Here is a 21,743-nt window from a genome sequence, read left to right on the forward strand (position 1 = left end):
TTTCTCACTCTGTCACCCTAAATTTGTTGTAAAAAGTAACAGGAGCATACTAAGGTCCTTCCTCCAAACTGCTGCATGGGAGGTAAGCTCTGACTCTCAAGGAATTCCCAGTTACCAGGAAAAGCTGTGTCATGAGACAGGCTCCAGGTAGGTTTGATTCAAGAGAACGTACCTATATGTGTCCCGGCTCTGGGCTGGGCTCTATCTACAAAGGTATGCAAGACCCTTGGGGTTCACACCTCCAGCCCGCCCTTCTTTTTGCCAGGTTTTTTTTTTCCAGATAGGGTGATACCTGACCACCTTATTTTTTGTGGAAAGGCTAGGCTCACTATTCCTGGTTAAGCAATTCTAACTTGGGCGTGATGCTCCGATTCCCTGAATTTTGGTTTCCTTGTCTGTAAATAGGGACGTGATGCTTACCTGGCATCCTTGTGGTGGGAATTAAGTGAAACAGAATGTGTGAAAATACAGGATTAAGAACTGGGTGGAGTCCTGGCTGGGTAGGTCAGTTGTTAAAGCATCCTCCCCATACACCAAGGTTGCAGGTTCAATCCCTGGTCAGGGCACGTACAATAATCAACCAATTAATGCATAAATAAATGGAAAAACAAATCAATGTTTCTCTCTCTTGTTAAATCTCTTGTTTCCTTTCTAAAATCAATAAATAAAAACACTTTTTAAGAACTGGGTGAGCCTGACCTGTGATTGCACTGTGGATAAAGTGTCAACATGAAACACTGAATTTACTGGTTCAAAACCCTACACCTGGCCCTGACCGGTTGGCTCAGTAGTAGAGCATCAGCCTGGTGTTCGGGAGTCCTGGGTCCAATTCCCGGCCAGGGCACACAGGAGAGGCACCCATCTGCTTCTCCACCCCCCTCCTTCCTCTCTGTCTCTCTCTTCCCCTCCCACAGCCAAGGCTCCATTGGAGCAAAGTTGGCCCTGGTGCTGAGGATGGCTCTATGGCCTCTGCCTCAGGCGCTAAAATGGCTCTGGTTGCAGCAGAGCGACGCCCCAGATGGGCAGAGCATCGCCCAGTGGGTGTGCTGGGTGGATCCCAGTCGGGCACCTGCGAGAGTCTGTCTGACTGCCTCCCCGTTTCAAGCTTCAGAAAAATACACAAAAAAAAAGAAAAAGAAAAAACAACCCTACACTTGCCTGGTCAAGGCACATATGGGAGTTGATGCTTTCTGTTCCTCCCCTCTTCTCTTTCTCCTCCCTAAAAATGAATAAAGTCCTTTAAAAATCTTAAAATAGAATAAAAAAAAAAGAACTGGGTGGACAGTAGGAATTGGGCCAGTAAACTGATAGCTTCATCAACAAAGTGACGTGGGTAGTTATAAAACTCTTATCAGCCATTTATTCATTCATCAAATATACTGGATGCACTGGGCACTAGATACACAGAAATCAGACATAGTCTGTAAGCTCTGGGATCTCTGCTATTGTGTAGGAGACAAATGTGTAGATAGGGATGAGCACAGTAATAGATATGTGCATGGGATCATTGACATGATTCCCTGGTCACTGGCTTGAAGCCTTAGGTCACTGGCTTGAGCAAGGGATCACTGGCTCAGCTGGAGCCCCCCAGCAGTCAAGGCACATATGAGAATGCAATCAATGAACAACTAAGGTGCCACAACTATCAGTTGATGCTTCTCATCTCTCTCCCTTCCTGGCTGTCCCTGGCTCTCTTCCTCTTGTTCTCTCTCTCATCAAAGAAAAGAGAGAGAGTGACTTGATCTATATAATTGAACAATAACCCAGGCTGCTGGGTAGAGAATAAATGGAGGGGTATGACTGGAGGATGCAAGCCAGCTATGTAGGGGTCACAGTTCTGTAGGATGCTCATGTCAATAAGTGTTGAGTGCTCCTTTGTGCCAGGCATTGAAGATCCTGGGCAAGCAAAGCAAATAAAAATCCCTGCAGAGTGAGCCACATGAGTGTCAAATGAGGCAGCAGGCAGATGGGGCACGTTTACAGAAGAGAAGCAATGAAGAGCACTGGACAGACACATTCAAGGGACAGATCCTCAGGGCTTGGGGTGGACTGTGTTTGATAGGTAGTTGTGGGAAGGGGTCAAGGAGACCTTCGGTGTTTTAGCCTGGGAGAAAATGCAGCATAGAACCATCTCTCAGATGGGAGGAACTACACCAGCACTGTCCCATAGGAAGTTCTGCAGTGATGGAAATGGTTTATATCTGCACAGTCTAATTCAATAGCCACCAGCCACACCTAGCTTTTGAATCCTATTTATTTAATTTTAATTGATTAATGTAGCCAGTGACTACCTATTAGCTGTTCCATGTTTTAAAATGTAGGCTTTAGTATTATTTGGATATGGAGATGTGGCGAGGTCAACTGATTACCATTGAAAAGGCAGAGCACAGGGGAAGCACCAGGTGGGGCAGAAGGCAGAAAGCAGAGGGAGAGGAAAATGTGGGCATAAGACTTTATTGTGGTTTTCTTGGGACAGAATGGTTGAGACAGGGTAAACAGGATTAAGATTGACAAATTAAAAAAAAAAAAGATTGGCAAATTTGAATCATGTCAGGAGGCTCCGGCAGGGGTCGTCAAACTTTTTTTAAAAACCGTCCACTTTTGCAGTGCTGGTAGACCTGGTCCCTACCGCCCATTAGTGGGCGTTCCAGCTTTCATGATGGGCCAATCGCGGCGCTGTTTGGTTGCACGGTAGGGACCAGGTTGACCAGCACTGCAAAAGTGGGCGGTTTTTTTTTTTTTTTTTATTTTTTTTTTTATTATTAATTTTTAGAGAGGAGAGAGAGTGAGAGAGAGAGAGAGAAGGGGGAGGGAGGAGCAGGAAGCATCAACTCCCATATGTGCCTTGACCAGGCAAGCCCAGGGTTTTGAACCGGCGACCTCAGTGTTTCCAGGTCGACGCTTTATCCACTGCGCCACCACAGGTCAGGAGTGGGCGGTTTTTATAAAAAGTTTGACGACCCCTGCTAGGCACTGGCGTGATTAGGGCAGGTGTTCTGGAGTGTAAGAGCCTACAAAAACGGTGGTTGGGGTATACTCTCTAGGATGGTTGGTTTGCATTTGAAAGGTGCTCACTGGTAGGCAAATTGCTAGAACCAAATTTTGGGATTTTGAGGCCACAGTGGAGCAGGGTTCCAGACAGCAGGCACCAGCAGAGTACAGCAGAGCAGTCTTGGTTAGAGCTGTCTGCCTCTGGCCACTTTGAAGACCATACAGTTTTCTTCCCTATTTAAAGAAAGAGCCCAATGTGAAAATCAGAAGGACTTGTGGTTATGTGAAAACCAAGAGTCCAAACAAATCCCAGGCTTACCATGCATGAGTGTCCCCAAGACCCATGATTTCTAAGTCCTAGCCATTCATCCTCGGAAGCAAGGACAAGGAAGGGGTATTATACCCCCTGGTCTTGAGGCTCAGCGTCAGAGCAGTGGGAACTGTCATATTGCTAGTGAGAATGCTAGTCACTTTGGAAGACATTTAGTTTCTTTTCTTTTCTTTTTTTTTTTTTTTAGATTTTATTTATTCATTATAGAGAGGGGAGAGAGAGAGAGAGAGAGAGAGAGAGAGAGAGAGAGAGAGAGAAGGGGGAGGAGCTGGAAGCATCAACTCCCATATGTGCCTTGACCAGGCAAGCCCAGGGTTTTGAACCGGCAACCTCAGCGTTTCCAGGTTGACACTTTATCCACTGCGCCACCACAGGTCAGGCCGACATTTAGTTTCTTATAAAACTAAAATACTCTTTCCATTCGATCCTTGGATCTATATGATCTCATACCCCTTGGTATTTACCCAAAGGAGTTGAACACTTACATCCACACAAAACCCTGCACATGAGTCTTTATAGTATCTTTATTTATAATTGTTGAAACTTGGAAGCAACCAAGATGTCCTTTAGTAGGTGAAGAGATAACTAAAATGTGGTACAGCCACACAATGGAATGTTAGTACTAAAAAGAAATGAGCTACCAAGCCTTGAAAAGACATGGAGGAATATTAAATGCATATTATCAAGTGAAAGAAGCCAAACTGAAAAGGCCACATTCTGTGATTCTAACTTTATGACATTCTGGAAAAAAGTCAAAACTATGGGAACATAAAAAGATCAGAGATTACCAGGGTTGGGGGATTGGTGAATGGGCAGGACACAGAGGATTTCAAGGGCAGAGAAATTACTCTGCATGATATTATTAAGGATGGATATATCTTATTATGCATTTATTCAAAGTCATAGAATACACACCAATTGTGAACTCAAAGGTAAATTATGGCCTGGCCTGTGGTGGCACAGTGGGTAGATCGTCAACCTGGAATGCGGAGGTTGCCAGTTCGAAACCCTGGGCTTGCACATATGACAAGCAACCAATGAATAACTAAAGTGAAGCAACTATGAGCTGATACTTCTTGCCCCCACTTCAATAAATAAAATAAAAATTTTTTTTTTAAAAGGTGAACTATGGACCTTAGGTATTTATGGTGTGGCAAAGTAGGTTTATTCTTGGTGAGAAATTCTGATGAGTGATATTGATAATAGGGGAAGGGGATATGTGGGAAATCTCTCTACCTCCCTCTCAATGTTTAAACCTAAAACTGCTCTAAAAAAATGGATAACAGCCACAGGCTGCAATTGATGTTATCTCTCTAGAAAGGTAGTAGCCATAGTTTTTTTTTTATGTTGTTGCTTTGTGTGTGTGTGTGTGTGTGGCAGAGACAGAGAGAGTCAGAGAGAGAGAGACAGACAGACAGGAATGGAGAGAGATGAGAAACATCAATTCTTCATTGCGGTTTCTTAGTTGTTCATTGATTGATTTCTCATATATGCCTTGACTGGGGGGCTACAGCAGACTGAGTGACCCCTTGCTCGAGCCAGCGACCTTGGGCTCAAGCTGGTGAGCCTTGCTCAAACCTGATGAGCCCGCGCTCAAGCTGGCGAGCTTGAGGTCTCGAACCTGGGTCCTCTGCGTCCCAATCCAACGCTCTATCCACTGCGCCACCGCCTGGTCAGGCTGTTTCTTTTTTTTAGAGAGAGGGAAAGACAGACAGGAAGGGAGAGATGAGAAGCAACAACTCATAGTTGCTTCACTTCAGGGGTCTCAAACTCGCGGCCCACGGGCCGCATGCGGCCCGCCGAACAATTTTGTGCGGCCCACAGACTAATCCACAAACTACAGTTTCTGGTCGTTTTGTGACACTGAAAAGTGTTGCGTAACAGTTGCCTTTTGTAGACCTAGTGCGGCCCGCAGAACAGCTGTGATCTTGCTCTGCGGCCCACATGCTGAGTTGAGTTTGAGATCCCTGCTAGTTGTTCATTGATTGCTTCTCATATGTGCCTTGACCTGGGGCACCAGCGAGGCCAGTTGACCCCTTGCTCAAGCCAGAGACCTTGGGCTTCAAGTCAGTGACCTTGGGCTTAAGCCAGGGCTTAACCATAGGATCCCGTGTAGACGGAGACCCCGCCCTCAAGCTGGTGACCTCAGGGTTTTGAACCTGGGTCCTCTTTGTCCCAGTCCAAAGCTCTATCCACTGCGGCACCACCAGGTCAGGTTTGAATTATTTCTTTTTTTTTTTTTTTAATTTATTTATTTACTTATTTTCTTATTTATTCATTATAGAGAGGAGAGGGAGAGACAAAGAGAGGGACAGAGAGAGAGAGAGAGGAGAGACAGGAGGGGGGAGGAGCTGGAAGCATCAACTCCCATATGTGCCTTGACCAGGCAAGCCCAGGGTTTCGAACCGGTGACCTCAGCATTTCCAGGTTGATGCTTTATCCACTGCGGCACCACCAGGTCAGGTTTGAATTATTTCTTTATGACTTTAACACCTTTGATTGTCTTTGCTTATTTTCCTCCCATTCTTCATTATCTGGAATAACTTCCTTTGAAGAGGCTTTTGCATGTGTTTTTTTTTCCCAAAAATGATTTTTTTTCTGCTTTGACTTCCATTACTATTCTGACAATGTTTTAACAACTTCTTGCCAGTTTATGGTGGTATTTCCAACAACAGCTGGTCCCAGTGTTCAGTCAATTGATACTTTATCGAGAAGAAAGTTCTATGAATAAAATAGTAATAATTAGAGTTCTGGAAAACTTGAAGAAATTTTGGCACAGAATAGAACCACCCGTCACCCTAGCAGAGCAATTAGCTATTGAGTCCATCTTATCAGGTTTTCTTAACAGAAAAAAATTTTCACTGAGGCTCTCTTCTAAGCCATATTCTTTTTTTCTTTCTTTTCTTTTCTTTTCTTTTTTTTTTTTTTTTTGTATTTTTCCAAAGTGAGAAGCAGGGAGGCGGACAGACAAGACTCCCGCGTGTGCTGGACCAGGATCCACCCGATATACCCACCAGAGGGCGATGCTCTGCCCATCTAGGGCTTTGTTCCGTTGCAATCAGAGTCATTCTGGCACCTGAGGCCGAGGCCGTGCCAACTTTTGCTCCAATGGAGACTTGTAAGCCATATTTTTAAGTTTGCATGACTATTAGTCCACATTGACTCCAAAAGGCTGCCTCTTGGCACCTGTCAAAACTACCACTATTCTCATTCTCTATTCCAGTCTTGCTCTACAGAACATGACTCTCGTTTACGTCACTTGGTCATCTACAGTACTGGATTTTTTTTGTGTGGCTCAATATCATTTACTGCTTGTGACAATAGTTGCATGAAACAGCATACATTTGTAAAAACTATAAAAACAAAGAGTGTCAAAACTGGATGTCTTGTGAGTTCAGATTTGTTTTTCTTTTAACCTCAACCATCGAGTATTCTCCATTAGTTCAGAAATCGCCATTGGGGCACCACCTACCTTTTCTGAAGAGGGAATAGTCTTACATTTCGGACTTCACATCAAGACACTAACACACTTCCGAATCACCCTTTCCCAGCCGGTTCCAAGGACTCAGCAGCTCCCCCTGGTGGCCTCAGACGCACAAGAGGCTGGGAGTCCGGGCGCGAAACGTGGAGCCGGATTCCGGAGATTCAAGTGTAGGACGCAGCAGCCCTAGCCCTGGACGGATCGAGGAGAAGGAGGAGGAGACGGTGGTCAATGGAAACCCAAGACCCGAGTCTGTGAAATGGACAGGGGACGGATTCCTTAGCAGAGTTAGTTGTAAAGGGCTTCTGGAAGGAAGGGATTAGCAGAAGGCGCAAAGAGAGAGACCCCCCCCGCTCTCTGAGCCCAGACTTGATCTGGCCAGTATCTGGCCTGGCACCTAGGCTTTTATTATTGCCCTTCACAGCCTGGCCAATGGGCGGTCGAGGTTCCGGGGCGTCACAATGGGACTCTCTGGTCCCCATCACCCCTCTTGATTCCATTTGTTGAAGACCATTTAGAACTACCCTTTGTCCCTGCCACTGAGCGACCTATTCCACCACAATCCTTCCCTTTCCAGCTCCTGCCTCTGTCCCCGCCGGGTCTGCTCGCTCTCGTGCAGAATCGGGAAATGTCTCACACTTCACACAGAAATTGCAGCGGTTGGCAGGCAATGTGACTGGCAACCACCACGATGGAAGAGGCACCCCCCAAATCCAGGGTCTCCAGGGCCTTGCTTTCTCCGGACCAGCTAATTTTGAGAGGCCGGGACGCAAGTCTGAACCTCAATATAGGAGCCAAGCAGAAGGGCTTCAAGGAATCCTTAGAAGGGCTGAGAGACCCTCTCCTCTCTCCTAGTACCTGGACCCTGCCCCTGCCCATTTCGAAGCTCCGCCCAGGGTGCGCACGCAGTTTACGTGGTGACGGTAAACAAAAACATGTTTAGCCCTGTTCCCGCACCCTTACCTGTGTAAATGAGGTGACTCAATAACAACCCAGATTCCCAGATGGGAGGAACTTGACCACTGACCACTGAGAAAGGGAGCCCATGTTGGGGCAAGCTGCTAGCTTGGGTGGCGTGGGGTTCAAGACACCGAGACCTGAGTTTGGATGGCCTGGGGTTCAAGACACCGAGACCTGGGGCTCTGTTGGGAGGGGCTACAGGCACTGTGAATGGGCATCAGCTACTGGGGGAACAGGTATGTGGGGAGGACACGTTTCATCTGGGAGGTTTATTTCCTGCATTCAAGGAGACAAGGGAAAATCAAGGTACCCTTTTGGCACCAGCTCCTGGTCAAATACCTTTAATTCAAAGCAATCAATATCTTTTTGTGTAATTTTTTTTGTGTGTGTAATATTTTAAGGCAGCCTGTCTTCAGCCTCACCAGTGCCTACAATGTTCACAGTGCCTACAATGTTCACAGTGCCTACAATGTTCACAGTGCCTACAATGTTCTAGGCTTTCTGGTATGCCTTTTTTTTATTTTTTTAAGATTTTTAAAATTTATTTATTCATTTTAGAGAGGAGAGAGAGAGAGAGAGAGAGAGAAGGGCAGGGGGAGGAGCAGGAAGCATCAACTCCCATATGTGCCTTGACCAGGCAAGCTCAGGGTTTCGAACCAGCAACCTCAGCATTCCAGGTCTGAGCTTTCTCCACTGCAACCACTACAGGTCAGGCCTCTGATATGCTTTTTTTTTTTTTTTTTTTCATTTTTCTGAAGCTGGAAACAGGGAGAGACAGTCAGACAGACTCCCGCATGCACCCGACCGGGATCCACCCGGCACCAGGGGCGACGCTCTGCCCATCCTGGGCGTCGCCATGTTGCGACCAGAGCCACTCTAGCGCCTGGGGCAGAGGCCACAGAGCCATCCCCAGCGCCCGGGCCATCCCTGCTCCAATGGAGCCTTGGCTGCGGGAGGGGAAGAGAGAGACAGAGAGGGAAAGCACCAGGGGAAGAGAGAGTCAGAGAGGGAAAGCACGGTGGAGGGGTGGAGAAGCAAATGGGCGCTTCTCCTATGTGCCCTGGCCGGGAATCGAACCCGGGTCCTCCACACGCTAGGCCGACGCTCTACCGCTGAGCCAACCGGCCAGGGCCTGATATGCTTTTTAATACAGCTTTCTCCACTGCACCACTACAGGTCAGGCCTCTGATATGCCTTTTAATAAAGACACAGCGTGTCTTTTTTTTTTTTTTTTTTTAGATTTTATTTATTGGTTTTATAGAGAGAGGAGATGGGAGGAATGAGAAGTAGTTGCTTTACTCTAGCTGTTCATTGGTTACTTGTTGTATGTGCCTTGATCTGGCAAGCCCAGGGTTTAAATCCATAACCTCGTGTTCCAGGTTGGTGCTCTATGTACTGTGTGCCACCACAGGCCAAGCAACATGTCTTTTATAATGACAACGTAAGTAAATATTTCTGATTAGAACCATGGTGCTTTCATCTGTTTGATTCTGCCCTGTTCCTCACCTGCATGACGAAGCTGCAGGAAGCTCCCAGGTTGGGGATACTTAGAGTAGCCAGCTTAAGGTAGGTTGTATTACTGAGACACCAAGAAAAGAATCTTTCTTGGGTTATTTCTACCCACACAATGGGACAGAAGAGCTAGTAGAACTTCACTTCCAATTATGAGACAAGTCAATGTTTTGAGAAAGAATCTGCAGATACCAGTCTCAAATGTTTGAAACTTTCTTGATAAGCTTGAGTTGGAAGTGGGTTGGAGATGCTGAAGAACATGACTGAATAATTCAAGCGCCTACTTTGCACATAGTACTGCTTCTCCTAATGAGGTCATTCAGTGAATATTTAATAATAACTTTGTGTGTGCAATACATCATGCTGAGAGAGATGGGGAGAAAAAAATTTTTGAAGAGCCTGACCTTTGGTGGCGCAGTGGATAAAGTGTCGACCTGGAAATGCTGAGGTCACCGGTTCGAAACCCTGGGCTTGCCTGGTCAAGGCACATATGGGAGTTGATGCTTCCAGCTCCTCCTCCTCTTCTCTCTCTCTCTCTCTCTCTCCTCTCTAAAATGAATAAAAAAATAAAAAATAAAAAAAAATTTTTGAAGAAACTCAAAAAAAAAGAAAAAGGTTGCAAATTGGTTATTCCAGTGGAGAACCCAATATACTCTCATTTCAAATCCCTGTAGAGATGATTGAGAAGGGAACCAATCATTGTTCCCTTCCCAAATTCTTGGCTTACATTGAAAATAGTCCATTAAGGCCTGGCCTGTGGTGGCACAGTGGATAAAGCATCGAGGTGGAACGCTGAGGTTGCTGGTTCAAAACGCTGCACTCGTCTGGTCAAGGCACATACGGGAGTTGATGCTTCCTGCTCCTCCCCTCTTCCTCTCTCTCTCCTCTCTAAAATAAATAAATAAATAAATAAAATTTAAAAATAGTCCATTTATTCCACATTTCCACGTATGGGATACCAATTTTATCTTTGTTTGATTGATTTATTTCCCAGAATACCTTACCAAAAGGATTTGGCTCCTGGCATTCAATAAAATCTCTGTCAAGATACTAGCTGGTGGGCCCTGGCCGGTTGGCTCAGGGTAGAGTGTTGGCCTAGTGTGCAGGAGTCTCGGGTTTGATTCCCAGCCAGGGCACACAGGAGAGGCACCCATCTCCTTCTCCACCCTTCCCCCTCTCCTGCCTCTCTGTCTCTCTCTTCCCCTCCCACAGCCAAGGCTCCACTGGAGCAAAGTTTTCCCGGGTGCTGAGGATGGCTCTGTGGCCTCTGCCTCAGGCACTAGAATGGCTCTGATTGCGGCAGAGCAATGCCCCAAGATGGGCAGAACATCGCCCCCTGGTGGGCATGCTGGGTGGATCCCGGTTTGGCACATGAGGGAGTCTGTCTGACTGCCTCCCTGTTTCCAGCTTCGGAAAAATTAAAAAAAAAAAAGATACTAGCTGGCTTGACCAGGCGGTAACTCAGTGGATAGAGCATCAGACTAGGACACAGAGGACCCAGATTTGAAACTCCGAGGTCACCAGCTTGAGCGTGGGCTCACCAGCTTGAGAGCAGGGTTGCTGGCTGGAGCATGGGATCATAGAGATGACCCCAAGGTCTCTGGCTTGAAGCCCAAGGTCGCTGGCTTGAGCAAGGGGTCACTAGCTCTGCTGTAGCACCCCTGAACCCCCATCAAGGCACATATGAGAAAGCAATCAATGAACAACTAAGGTGCCACAACAAAGAATTGATGTTTCTCATCTCTCTCCCTTCCTGTCTGTCCCTCTCTTTGAATGTGTCACAAAAAAATAAATTTAGAAAAGACACTAAAAAATCAGCTGCAGCTTACAGCGAGCAATAAAAAAAAAAGAGAGAGAAAAAAAAAACCCTGAAAAAGGGCAACAACCAGACTTTTAGTTACCACATTCAAAATGCTCATTTTCTTTTCTTTTCTTTTCTTTTTTCTTTTCATTTTTCCGAAGACGGGGAGGCAGTCAGACAGACTCCCGCATGCGCCCGACCGGGATCCACCCGGCATGCCCACCAGGGGGCGATGCTCTGCCCCTCTGGGCGTCTGTTGCATCCAGAGCCATTCTAGCACCTGAGGCAGAGGCCACAGAACCGTCTTCAGTGCCTGGGCCATCTTTGCTCCAATGGAGCCTTGGTTGCGGGAGGGGAAGAGAGAGACAGAGAGGAAGGAGAGGGGGAGGGGTGGAGAAGCAGATGGGTGCTTCTCCTGTGTGCCCTGGCCGGGAATCGAACCCAGGACTCCTGCACACCAGGCCGACACTCTAGTGCTGAGCCAACCGGCCAGGGCCAAAATGCTCATTTTCAACAAAATATTATGAAGCATGCAAAAAAGAAAGGATGGGTCTTTCACAGACTTTAACAGAAATTCTTGATAACACTGGTATAGCTGTTTTATTTTACTCTATAATTATAAGAATATACTGTAAACCAGAATTTCAGAATTTCTTTTTACTTATTTGTTTATTTGTTTGTTTATTTATTTTAGAGAGAGAGACAGACATGAAGGGAGAGATGAGAAGCATCAACTTGTAGTTGCTTCACTTTAGTTGTTCACTGATTGCTTCTCATACGTGCCTATATGAGGTTAGAAGGTTGGGGGGGGGCGGCTCAAGGCCATCATGTGACCATGCTCAAGTCGGCGACTTTGGGCTCAAGCCAGCAACCTTTGGGCTCAAGTCAGTGACCTTGGGATCATGTCGATGATCCCACGCCCAAGCAAGCAACCCAGCGCTCAAACTGGCAACCCTCTGTGCTCAAACCAATGAGCCTGTGCTCTAGCTGGTGACCTTGGGGTTTCCACCGGGGATCTTAGCACCCCAGGTTGACACTCTATTCACTGCACCACCACTGGTTGGGTACTAATTTTATTTCATTGATTTTAGAGAGAGATAGGGAGTGAGAGAGAGAGAGGAAAGAGAAAGATAGGGACATCAATCTGTTTCTGCATGTGCCCTGACCTGGACCAAAGCAGCAGCTTCTATACTTCAGAACAATGCTTCAACCAACTGAGCTATTCAGCCAGGGCTAATTATTTATTTTTTAAAATATAATTCAAGCTTTCAGAAAAGTGGCAAAATTAGCAAATGAATTCCCATATTCTCCCTAACTAGATATACTAGGTTTTCATTTAACATTTTGTTACATTTACTTTTAGGTATATAAATTCATGTATATATGCACATATATGGATATACATATACACACATATGTTCATACACATATATACATATTATTTATATTATTGTCACTTTTGTGAATCCCTTGAGGGTAAGTTGTAGACATCATGACACTTAATCCCTAAACATACTGTATTAGTATGTATCATGCTAACTTTAGCATGTATTATGCTAGAGAACAGAGTCATTCTCGTATATAGTCACAGTAAAATGATCAAGTCATGAAAATTTTACAATAATACAATAATACTGATATTTACAACACATTTAGATTTTAGAAATTGTCACAATGTTTTTTATAGAATTTTTTTCTAATTCAACATCTAATCCAGGATTATATATTACATTTAGTTTTCATGTCTCTTTATTTTCTTAAGACTTTATTTATTCATTTTAGAGAGGAGAGAGAGAGAGAAGGGGGAGGAGCAGGAAGCATCAACTCCCATATGTGCCTTGACCTGGTAAGCCCAGGGTTTCAAACTGGTGACCTCAGCATTCCAGGTCAACACTTTATCCACTGCGCCACCACAGGTCAGATTCTTGTTGTTAGAACTAATCGGAGTCTGAAAAGACCAGTGTAACAGTCTTTCTTGAAAGGAAACCTGCCGGGCTATCTCATAAGGGAGAGTCACGCCAGGCACAGACAGGACCATGCTTTAAGGGTTTGGGGAGGGGGGTATTCGCCAATTGGCTGCTGGACAAAGGATGGTCTTTTATGGAAGGTAGAGTATGTTTAACTTCTAGTGGCTTTCAATCATCCAGGACTTCTCGGCTTGTGACATCAGACATTCCTTTGCAGTTGGTCATCTGCCGCGAGCCCTGAAACGAGACTTACTGTCAGGGTTAAAGAGATGAAACCTAAGATTTGTTTCTTTAGTTTCCTTTAATCTGGTACCTTTCTCAGTCTGCCTTTGTTTATTTATTTAATTTAATTTTACTTTTTTTTAAGTGAGAGGAGGGGAGATAGCTGTGAGGGGAAGAGATAAAGAGAAGGAGGTGAGGGAGGAGAAGAGAAGCAGATTGTCATTTCTCATGTGTGCCCTAACCTGGGATCAAACCCTGGATGTCTGCACACCTGGCCAACACTCTATCATCCACTGAACCAACTGGCCAGTGCCACAATTTATTTTATTTTAAAGATTTCATTAGGCCCTGGCCAGTACGCTCAGCGGTAGAGCGTCGGCCCAGCGTGTGGAAGTCCTGGGTTCGATTTCCAGTCAGGGCACACAGGAAAAGTGCCTATTTGCTTTTCCACGCTTTCCCCTCTCCTTCCTCTTTATCTTTCTCTTCCCCTCCCACAGCCAAGGCTCCACTGGATCAAAGTTGGCCCAGGCCCTCAGGAGGGCTCCATGGTCACTGCCTCAGATGCTAGAATGGCTCAGGCTACAACGGAGCAATGCCCCAGATGGGCAGAGCATTGCCTCCTGGTGGTCATGCTGGCTGGATTCTGGTGGGGCGCATGCGGGAATCTGTCTGACTGCCTCCCAGCTTCTAACTTCAGAAAAATACAAAAAAGATACAAAAAAATAAAGGATTTTATTGATTTTTTTAGAGAGAGGAGAGGAAAAAAAGGGGGGGGGGAGCAGTGGGAAGCATTAGCTTACAGTAGTCACTTTTGGTACGTGCCTTGGCTGGGCATGTCCAGGTAACCAGCAACCTCAGCATTCCAGGTTGAGGCTTTATCCACTGTGCCACCAAAGGTCAGGCACAATTAATTTCTTTCCAGTTCTATAAGAAACTGGAGATATAGCCCCCCGGTGTTTCTGCGACTGACATAAGAATTATTTTTTTGTCTTAAAGATCTCTGGCTCAGGCTTGACCAGGCGGTGGTGCAGTGGATAGAGCGTTGGACTGGGTTGCGAAAGAACCAGGTTCGAGACCCCGAGGTCACCAGCTTGAGCGAGGGCTCATCTGGTTTGAGCAAAAGCTCCCCAGCTTGAGCCCAAGATCGCTGGCTCGAGCAAGGGGTTACTTGGTCTGCTGAAGGCCCACGGTCAAGGCACATATGAGAAAGCAATCAATGAACAATTAAGCTGTTGCAATGCACAACGAAAAACTAATGATTGATGCTTCTCATCTCTCCACTCGTCTGTCTATCCCTCTCTCTGAAAAAAAAAAAGAAAAAAAAAAGATCTCTGGCTCAGGCTGGAAGGCCCCATCAATACTAATGTTCCTAAACTCAAGATCTGCACAATTATCCGTTTCAAAGCCAGTCTGCCTACTTATGTCTTCCTCACATCTAACTTTTCCTTGTTAACTCATACCTAACTTTGTTTCTTCTTTTTTATCTTTCCAGTCAATACAATGGTTTTTCAACACTGCCTATACTTATTTATCAGCCAGAATGTTTTCCACCAAATCAGCACTAGCACTAAATTTACAGATTTGGGCCTTATAAGAAAAAATGAGAGGCCCTGGCTGGTTGGCTCAGTGGTAGAGCGTCGGCCTGGCGTACAGGAGTCCCGGATTCGATTCCCGGCCAGGGCACACAGGAGAAGCGCCCATCTGCTTCTCCACCCCTCCCCCTCTCCTTCCTCTCTGTCTCTCTCTTCCCCTCCCACAGCCAAGGCTCCACTGGAGCAAAGTTGGCCCGGGCACTGAGGACGGTTCTGTGGCCTCTGCCTCAGGCGCTAGAATGGCTCTGATTGTGGCAGAGTGACGCCCCAGATGGGCAGAGCATCGCCCCCTGGTGGGCATGCCGGGTGGATCCCAGTTTGGCGCGTGCGGGAGTCTGACTGCCTCCCCATTTCCAGCTTCAGAAAAAAAAAAAAAAGAAAGAATGAGAAATACTAGGGTAAAGACTATGTAACAGGTTCCCCCACCCTACAATTAATAACCAGACACTGAAGTCACTTGCAGCTTTTATTTATTTATTTTTACAGAGACAGAGAGAGAGTCAGAGAGAGGGATAGACAGGAATGGAGAGATGAGAAGCATCAATCAGTTTCTCATTGCGCATTGCGACACCTTAGTTGTTTATTGATTGCTTTCTCATATGTGCCTTGACTACGGGCCTTTAGCAGGCTGAATAACCCCTTGCTCGAGCCAGCGACCTTGGGTCTAAGCTGGTGAGCTTTGCTCAAACCAAATGAGCCCGTGCTCAAGCTGGCGAGCTCGGGGTCTTGAACCTGGGTCCTTGGCATCCCAGTCCGATGCTCTATCCACTGCCCCACCGCCTGGTGAGGCACTTGCAGCTTTTAAATGATAGGTTTTCATTTTATTCAGAAAGGAGATCTATCATGTGGGGAATTATTTCCATTTAAATGCTGACAGTGGCCTGACCGGGGGTTGCACAGTGGATAGAGCATCAGACTGGGACTGGCATTCCCAGGTTTGAAACTATGAGGTTGCTGGCTTGAGCCCGGGCTCACCAGCTTGAGTGCAGGGTCACTGGCTTGAGCATGGGATCATAGATGTTGGGCAAATAAGTTTGTAAAATGTGTTAGGTTGCTTGCTTAAATTTTGCATTGGCCCGGGCAGTGCCTTGTGTATGTGGTCTGTGAAAGGCTGTGGTGCTTGCCCTCAGGGCAACAGATTGCAAATTGCGAATTACCTTCCTGTTTGGGATGTGGGTGTTGCTAATGTGTGTTTGGAGAAAAGATTTTTTCCCTAGCCTGGGTTTTGCAGGAAGAGAAGAAGGATGGGCAGGCAGATGTGGAAACTACAGCTGAGGGGCTTTGGGAGCTTCGCTAAGGCTGCTGGGGACCTTTGATTCCAGGAGGAACTGGAGATTTTCCGGGTCGTGGAACCGGAGAATGCGTCAGGGCTTTGGGAGCTCTGAAGGAGAGGGAAGTGGTCTTCCCTGCCTATCTGCTTGTCTGCCAATGAGACTTTAATAAACAGAATGGCCCACCATTTTTTTTTGCTTCACTGTTTCTTTACCATTTACCCGAATCCAATGAGAACCTGCATGGCCACCAGGGCAGGAGCCACTGGCCTTACAATAGACTTGACCCCATGGTTGCTAGCTTGAGTCCAAAGGTCGCTGGGCTGAAGCCCCAGGTTGCTGGCTTGAGCAAGGGGTGACTCATTCTGCTGCAGTCCCCAAGTCAAGGCACATATGAGAAAATAATCAATGAACTAAGGAGCCCTAACAAAGAACTAATGCTTCTCTCTCCCTTCCTGTCTCCCTTACCTGTCCCTCTCTGTCTCTCACCAAAAAAATAAAAATAAATAAATAAATAAAGACTCGTGAAGACAAAACACTTTGGCAAGGCAATTCTTAACAATTTTTCTTCTGAAAGCCAGAGGGAAGAAGGAAAGGGAAGTGGATTGTTTTTACACCTAAGGCAGGCCCTAGGCTGGGTTTTGCCCCACCCCTGGGGTGTTGACCCTACAATCTTACTCTTAGGTAATGGGCGCGCCAGGGGGGTAAGGGAGAGGTGGGGATAGCATAAACTGAATGAGGGGGTTGGGGAAATTGCTGGAAAAACCGGATGAAGGGGGTTGGGGCAGTTCCCGATGAACAAAAGAACAGGAGGTAAAAGCTGTTTTCCCTCCACACCTAGACCCCGGCACTGGCGCGGTGGCCTCCAAGTGAGCAAGTGCGACTCCAGACACAGCCTCGGCCTCTAGCCTTTTGTCTCCTCGCAGCTCCGAGGTTTCCGAAGGTGAGTCTATCCACCCCTCCCGAGCACAGCCCCGCGGGGAGCCAGCCCGGTGGCCAAAGGCGGTCGGTAGCGTGTCCAGGGGACAGAGAAAGCGAGGCCCGAGACGTGGGTCTCCGCGACCCGCTTGTTCCTTCGCGCGGCTCTAATGTCTCTCGCTGCAGCCCAGGTAGAGCTTCCAGATACGGGAAACGGTTGGACCTCGCCTACGTACCGGCCTCAACCCTGGGCACTGGGCACCCTCCTGGATACCTCCCGCTGAGTCGCGAACCCGGTTAGCGGACTTAGTTGTGAGCGATAGCATCCCGAAGCGGGGTTGCCGCTAAGCCCTCTGGGAAGCGTAGTCCAGCAGTGTGAAGTGGGCGCGGTGGCCCAGGGCATTGTGGGAGTAGAAGTTCGGAGGCCAGAGGTGGGGAAAGCGCGGGCGCTTCACCTGCTTTTTGGCTTTAAGACTTTCACTCCAACATCTTAGAGTCTGACTGGACTTTTGGTACAAAAAGGAAAACTCTTGATCAGGCGGTGGCGCAATGGATAGAGCGTCGGTCTGGGACCTGGAGGACCCAGGTTCGAGACCCCGAGGTAGCCAGATTGAGCGCGGGCTCATCTGGTTTGAGCAAGGCTCACCAGCTTGAGTCCAAGGTCACTGGCTCGAGCAAGGGGTCGGTCTGCTGTAGCTCTGCGGTCAAGGCACATATGAGAAAGCAATCAATTAACAGCTAAGGAGCTGCAACAAAGAATTGATGCTTCTCATCTCTCTCCCTCCTGTCTGTCCCTCTCTCTGACTCTGTCTCTATCGCAAAAAAAAAAGAAAGGAAAAAATGAGAGCCATGTCTTACTCATTTCCCTCTATGCTTTGCTCTCTTAGTGTTTTTGTGCCTGCCTGTATTTGGTGACCATTCACTGCAAGGTGTTTGACTCGAAGTGTAAGGGAATCTCTGCCTGTATATTTTCAGGGTCTTAACATACGGAGCTGGTGAGGAATTGACTGTATAGGCCCCTGTATTAATTGCATTGTGCTTATAAATAGTGAAGATAAACCAACCAGGAGCCCTTCTACCATAATCACAGGCCAGTTTATGGACAGTTATGTGATTTAGGGTCTCATGGGAATTTCTGCATGGTTTGGAACCAGATGTGTGACTGAGTCTGAGTTCACCGCCCTGATTCTCTGTTTTTGTCTTGTTGTGGCATATAGCGACTCACTCATCTTGGTACTCCCAAGTGTGATCTTCCAGCTGTGCAGACTGATTTAGCCTAAATAATAAAGTTTCTAAGCAAAGTAGAATTACTTCTGAGACCCTAGGACTTAGATGCATAAGAATAAGCCTCCTCCAGCCTGACCAGGTGGTGGCGCAGTGGATAGAGCATCGGACTGGGATGCGGAAGGACCCAGGTTCGAGACCCCGAGGTCGCCAGCTTGAGCGCGGGCTCATCTGGCATGAGCAAAGAGCTCACCAGCTTGGACCCAAGGTCCCTGGCTCCAGCAGGGGGTTACTTGGTCTGCTGAAGGCCCACGGTCAAGGCACATGTGAGAAAGCAATCAATGAACAACTAAGAAGTCGCAACGCGCAAAGAGAAACTGATGATTGATGCTTCTCATCTCTCTCCGTTCCTGTCTGTCTGTCCCTGTCTATCTCTGCCTCTGTAAAAAAAAAAAAAAAAAAAAAAGAATAAGCCTCCTAGGACAGATTATAGGGAGATGACCCAAGGTGCAGGGATCAATTCCAGAGGAGGACAAGGCTAACCTCAAAATCTCTCTCCGGAGCTTCAGAGTGGAGTTGAATGATTTACACAAAGAAGCAGATTATGTATTGCTGAAAATTCATGTTTATCTCATCTGAAACTGTGAATGAGGAGGAAGTCATAGCAACAACAGGACGAAGAAGAGAAGCTAATGATGGATTATCTCTGACTGTTGAGGTTGAGAGGAAAAGTAAGAATTACAGAAATAAACATAAAATGTAAAGTAGGGACAAGTCGAAGAAATGCTCTGGTTGCGACTGAAGAGGTTTAGGTGCCCCCTGCATGGTAGAAAAGGGAAGCAGACATATGTCAGCAGAGGGCCTCAAAGTAGAGAAACTCAGTAGGTCACCATGTTTGGAAATCACAAAATAGGCTTCTTGTAATGCATTCTCTAATCTCATCTTTTTCTTTCAGCACTTTGATGCTCATCCCCATTCTCTGAAGCCATGGAAGGGAGAGTATTTCATAGTGCTTGCTTTTGTAAAGAACGTTAGGTCACAGTTTTCCACCTCCTGTTAGACTTGTGGATCTGTATTGTGTGTCTGTGCGTTTAACTTTTTGCTTAAAGCACTACTTTATCTTCATATTCTATCTTCGTCTAGCTTTTGAGTTAAGGAAGGTAGGAGATATAGATATATATAAAATATATATATATATATGCCTGACCTGTGGTGATGCAGTGGATAAAGGATTGACCTAGAACGCTGAGATCGCTGGTTCAAAACCCTGGGCTTGCCTGGTCAAGGCACATATGGGAATTGATGCTTCCTGTTCCTCCTCCCTTCTCTCTCTCTCTCTCTCTTTCTCTCTCTCTCTCTTCCCTAAAATAAATAAATAAAATCTTAAAAAAAAAAAAATATATATATATATATGTATATAAGGTCTACCGGAAAGTTCTGTCCGTTTCTATCACAAGTTTCGACATGTAAGCATATATTTATTTGGCGCATGTGTGCCTCTCTATTTTTATCACTTAATGTATACATACTGACGTAGCAAATTAACTAAAACAAAGTTGATTCACGTTAGCCTTATGTGTGAAGTGATAGTGTACCCATGGCTACTGATAAAAGTTTATTTACGCCACTGTATTTGATACGAATTTCAACAAGGAAGAAATGCTACAGAAGCATGTAGAAATTTATTGAAAGTGTTTGGTGAAGGTATAGTTTCTGATAGGACATGCAGAAGATGGTTCGAAAAATTCGAAACAGGTGATTTCGACCTTTCTGATAAGCCACCTTTCTGATGGGCGACCATCTTTGATCGATGACGATGTTATTAAGACCATGTTGGAGCAAGAACCTTTTCTGACAACATCGGAGATCGCAGAAAGGCTTAATTTAGCTCAGCAAACCATTTTGGACCATATTCGGAAGATAGGATTGGTGTGGAAATATATTATTTAATAAAGTTTATTGACGGTAAGAAAAATTTGTATTTTGTTTTATTCCAAAAACGGACAGAACTTTCATGTAGACCTTATATAAAAATTTGTATATAGCCTGACCAGGCAGTGGCGCAGTGGATAAAGCGTCGAACTGGGATGCAGAAGACCCAGGTTCGAGACCCCGAGGTCGCCAGCTTGAGCACGGGCTCATCTGGTTTGAGCAAAAGCCCACCAGCTTGAACCCAAGGTTGCTGGGTCCAGCAAAGGGTTACACGGTCTGCTGAAGGCCCGCGGTCAAGGCACATATGAGAAAGCAATCAATGAACAACTAAGGTGTTGCAACGTGCAATGAAAAACTAATGATTGATGCTTCTCATCTCTCTCCGTTCCTGTCTGTCTGTCCTTGTCTATCCCTCTCTCTGACTCACTCTCTGTCTCTGTAAAATAAATAAATAAATGAAATTTAAAAAAATTCATATATATATATATATTTATATAATTCAGCTAGCTTGTGATAACTTTTGTCATAGTGAATTTGGAAGTGGAAAGATAGAGTTTACCTCCTTGGTGGCTTTTTATTCCTACTTCTTCCAGACATGACTGCCAAAGAGGCCCTGCCCCAAATACAGAGTGCAGAAGAAATGGAACCTAGTGTCGAGCTCCTTCCTGCTGAATTCCAGGCAAGTTTGAGTTTAATTTCTCTCCACTGAAATCTTAACTTGGTGTTCACAGTGTCCTCATTTACTTCTTACCTCATTACCTTGCTTTAGAGGTCCACGAAAATCCCATTTAGAGAATTGAATCAAAGTAATTTTTCTGAAGACCTGAGGCCCCGGGGAGTGCTTAGGCTAGAGTTTTAAATTTAGGATTCATCTGTATGAACGATAGTTTAAACTCTGAAACTGTAATCCCTAAGAGAATAAGTGTATATAGAAAAAAGATGAGATATTACTGAATCCTGGAGCTTTCCAACACTTAGAGGTTAGGAGATGAAAAGGAACCAGCAAAAGAGACGAAGATGTGGCCAGTGAGGTAAGGGAAAGCCAAAACATGTGGCGCTGTTGCCCGTCAATAGAGAAGGATTTTAAGGAGCAGGGTGGGATCAGGTGTTAAATGCTGCTGCCAAGTTAAGTAATATGAGACCTGATAACTGACCGTTGGGTTAAAAAATATGAAGACCACTGGTGACTGCCAAGAACAATGTCGGAGTGGGAGGAAGTAAAGCCTTAATTAGAGTGGGTTTAGAAGAAAATAGGAGAAAAATTGGAACTGAGAACTACAGACAACTATTTCTGAGAGTTTTACTCTAAAGGAAAGGAGAGTAGAGTGATGATAAGAAGGATTTGTAAGACCAAAGAGGGTTTGTTGTTGTTGTTGTTTTTTTTTTTTTTTTTTTGCATTTTTCTGAAGCTGGAAACAGGGAGAGACAGTCAGACAGACTCCCGCATGCGCCCGACCGGGATCCACCCGGCACGCCCACCAGGGGCGAAGCTCTGCCCACCAGGGGGCGATGCTCTGCCCATCCTGGGCGTCGCCATGTTG

At 46.0% G+C, this 21,743-nt stretch overlaps 1 protein-coding gene across 1 annotated transcript in view; it reads right to left on the reverse strand.

Annotated features, from left to right (window-relative positions):
* Window positions 1-13,114: 13,114 nt before the first annotated feature.
* Window positions 13,115-21,743, reverse strand: part of ZNF394 (zinc finger protein 394) — a 59,236-nt gene continuing 50,607 nt past the window's right edge. The window contains exon 3 of the mRNA XM_066274313.1: window positions 13,115-13,280. Within this exon, the coding sequence (XP_066130410.1) occupies window positions 13,243-13,280 (38 nt within the window). The 3' untranslated portion in view covers window positions 13,115-13,242. The remainder of the gene's footprint in view (window positions 13,281-21,743) is intronic.

Source organism: Saccopteryx bilineata, chromosome 4, assembly GCF_036850765.1.
Source record: "Saccopteryx bilineata isolate mSacBil1 chromosome 4, mSacBil1_pri_phased_curated, whole genome shotgun sequence".
Taxonomy (NCBI): Eukaryota; Metazoa; Chordata; class Mammalia; order Chiroptera; family Emballonuridae; genus Saccopteryx; species Saccopteryx bilineata.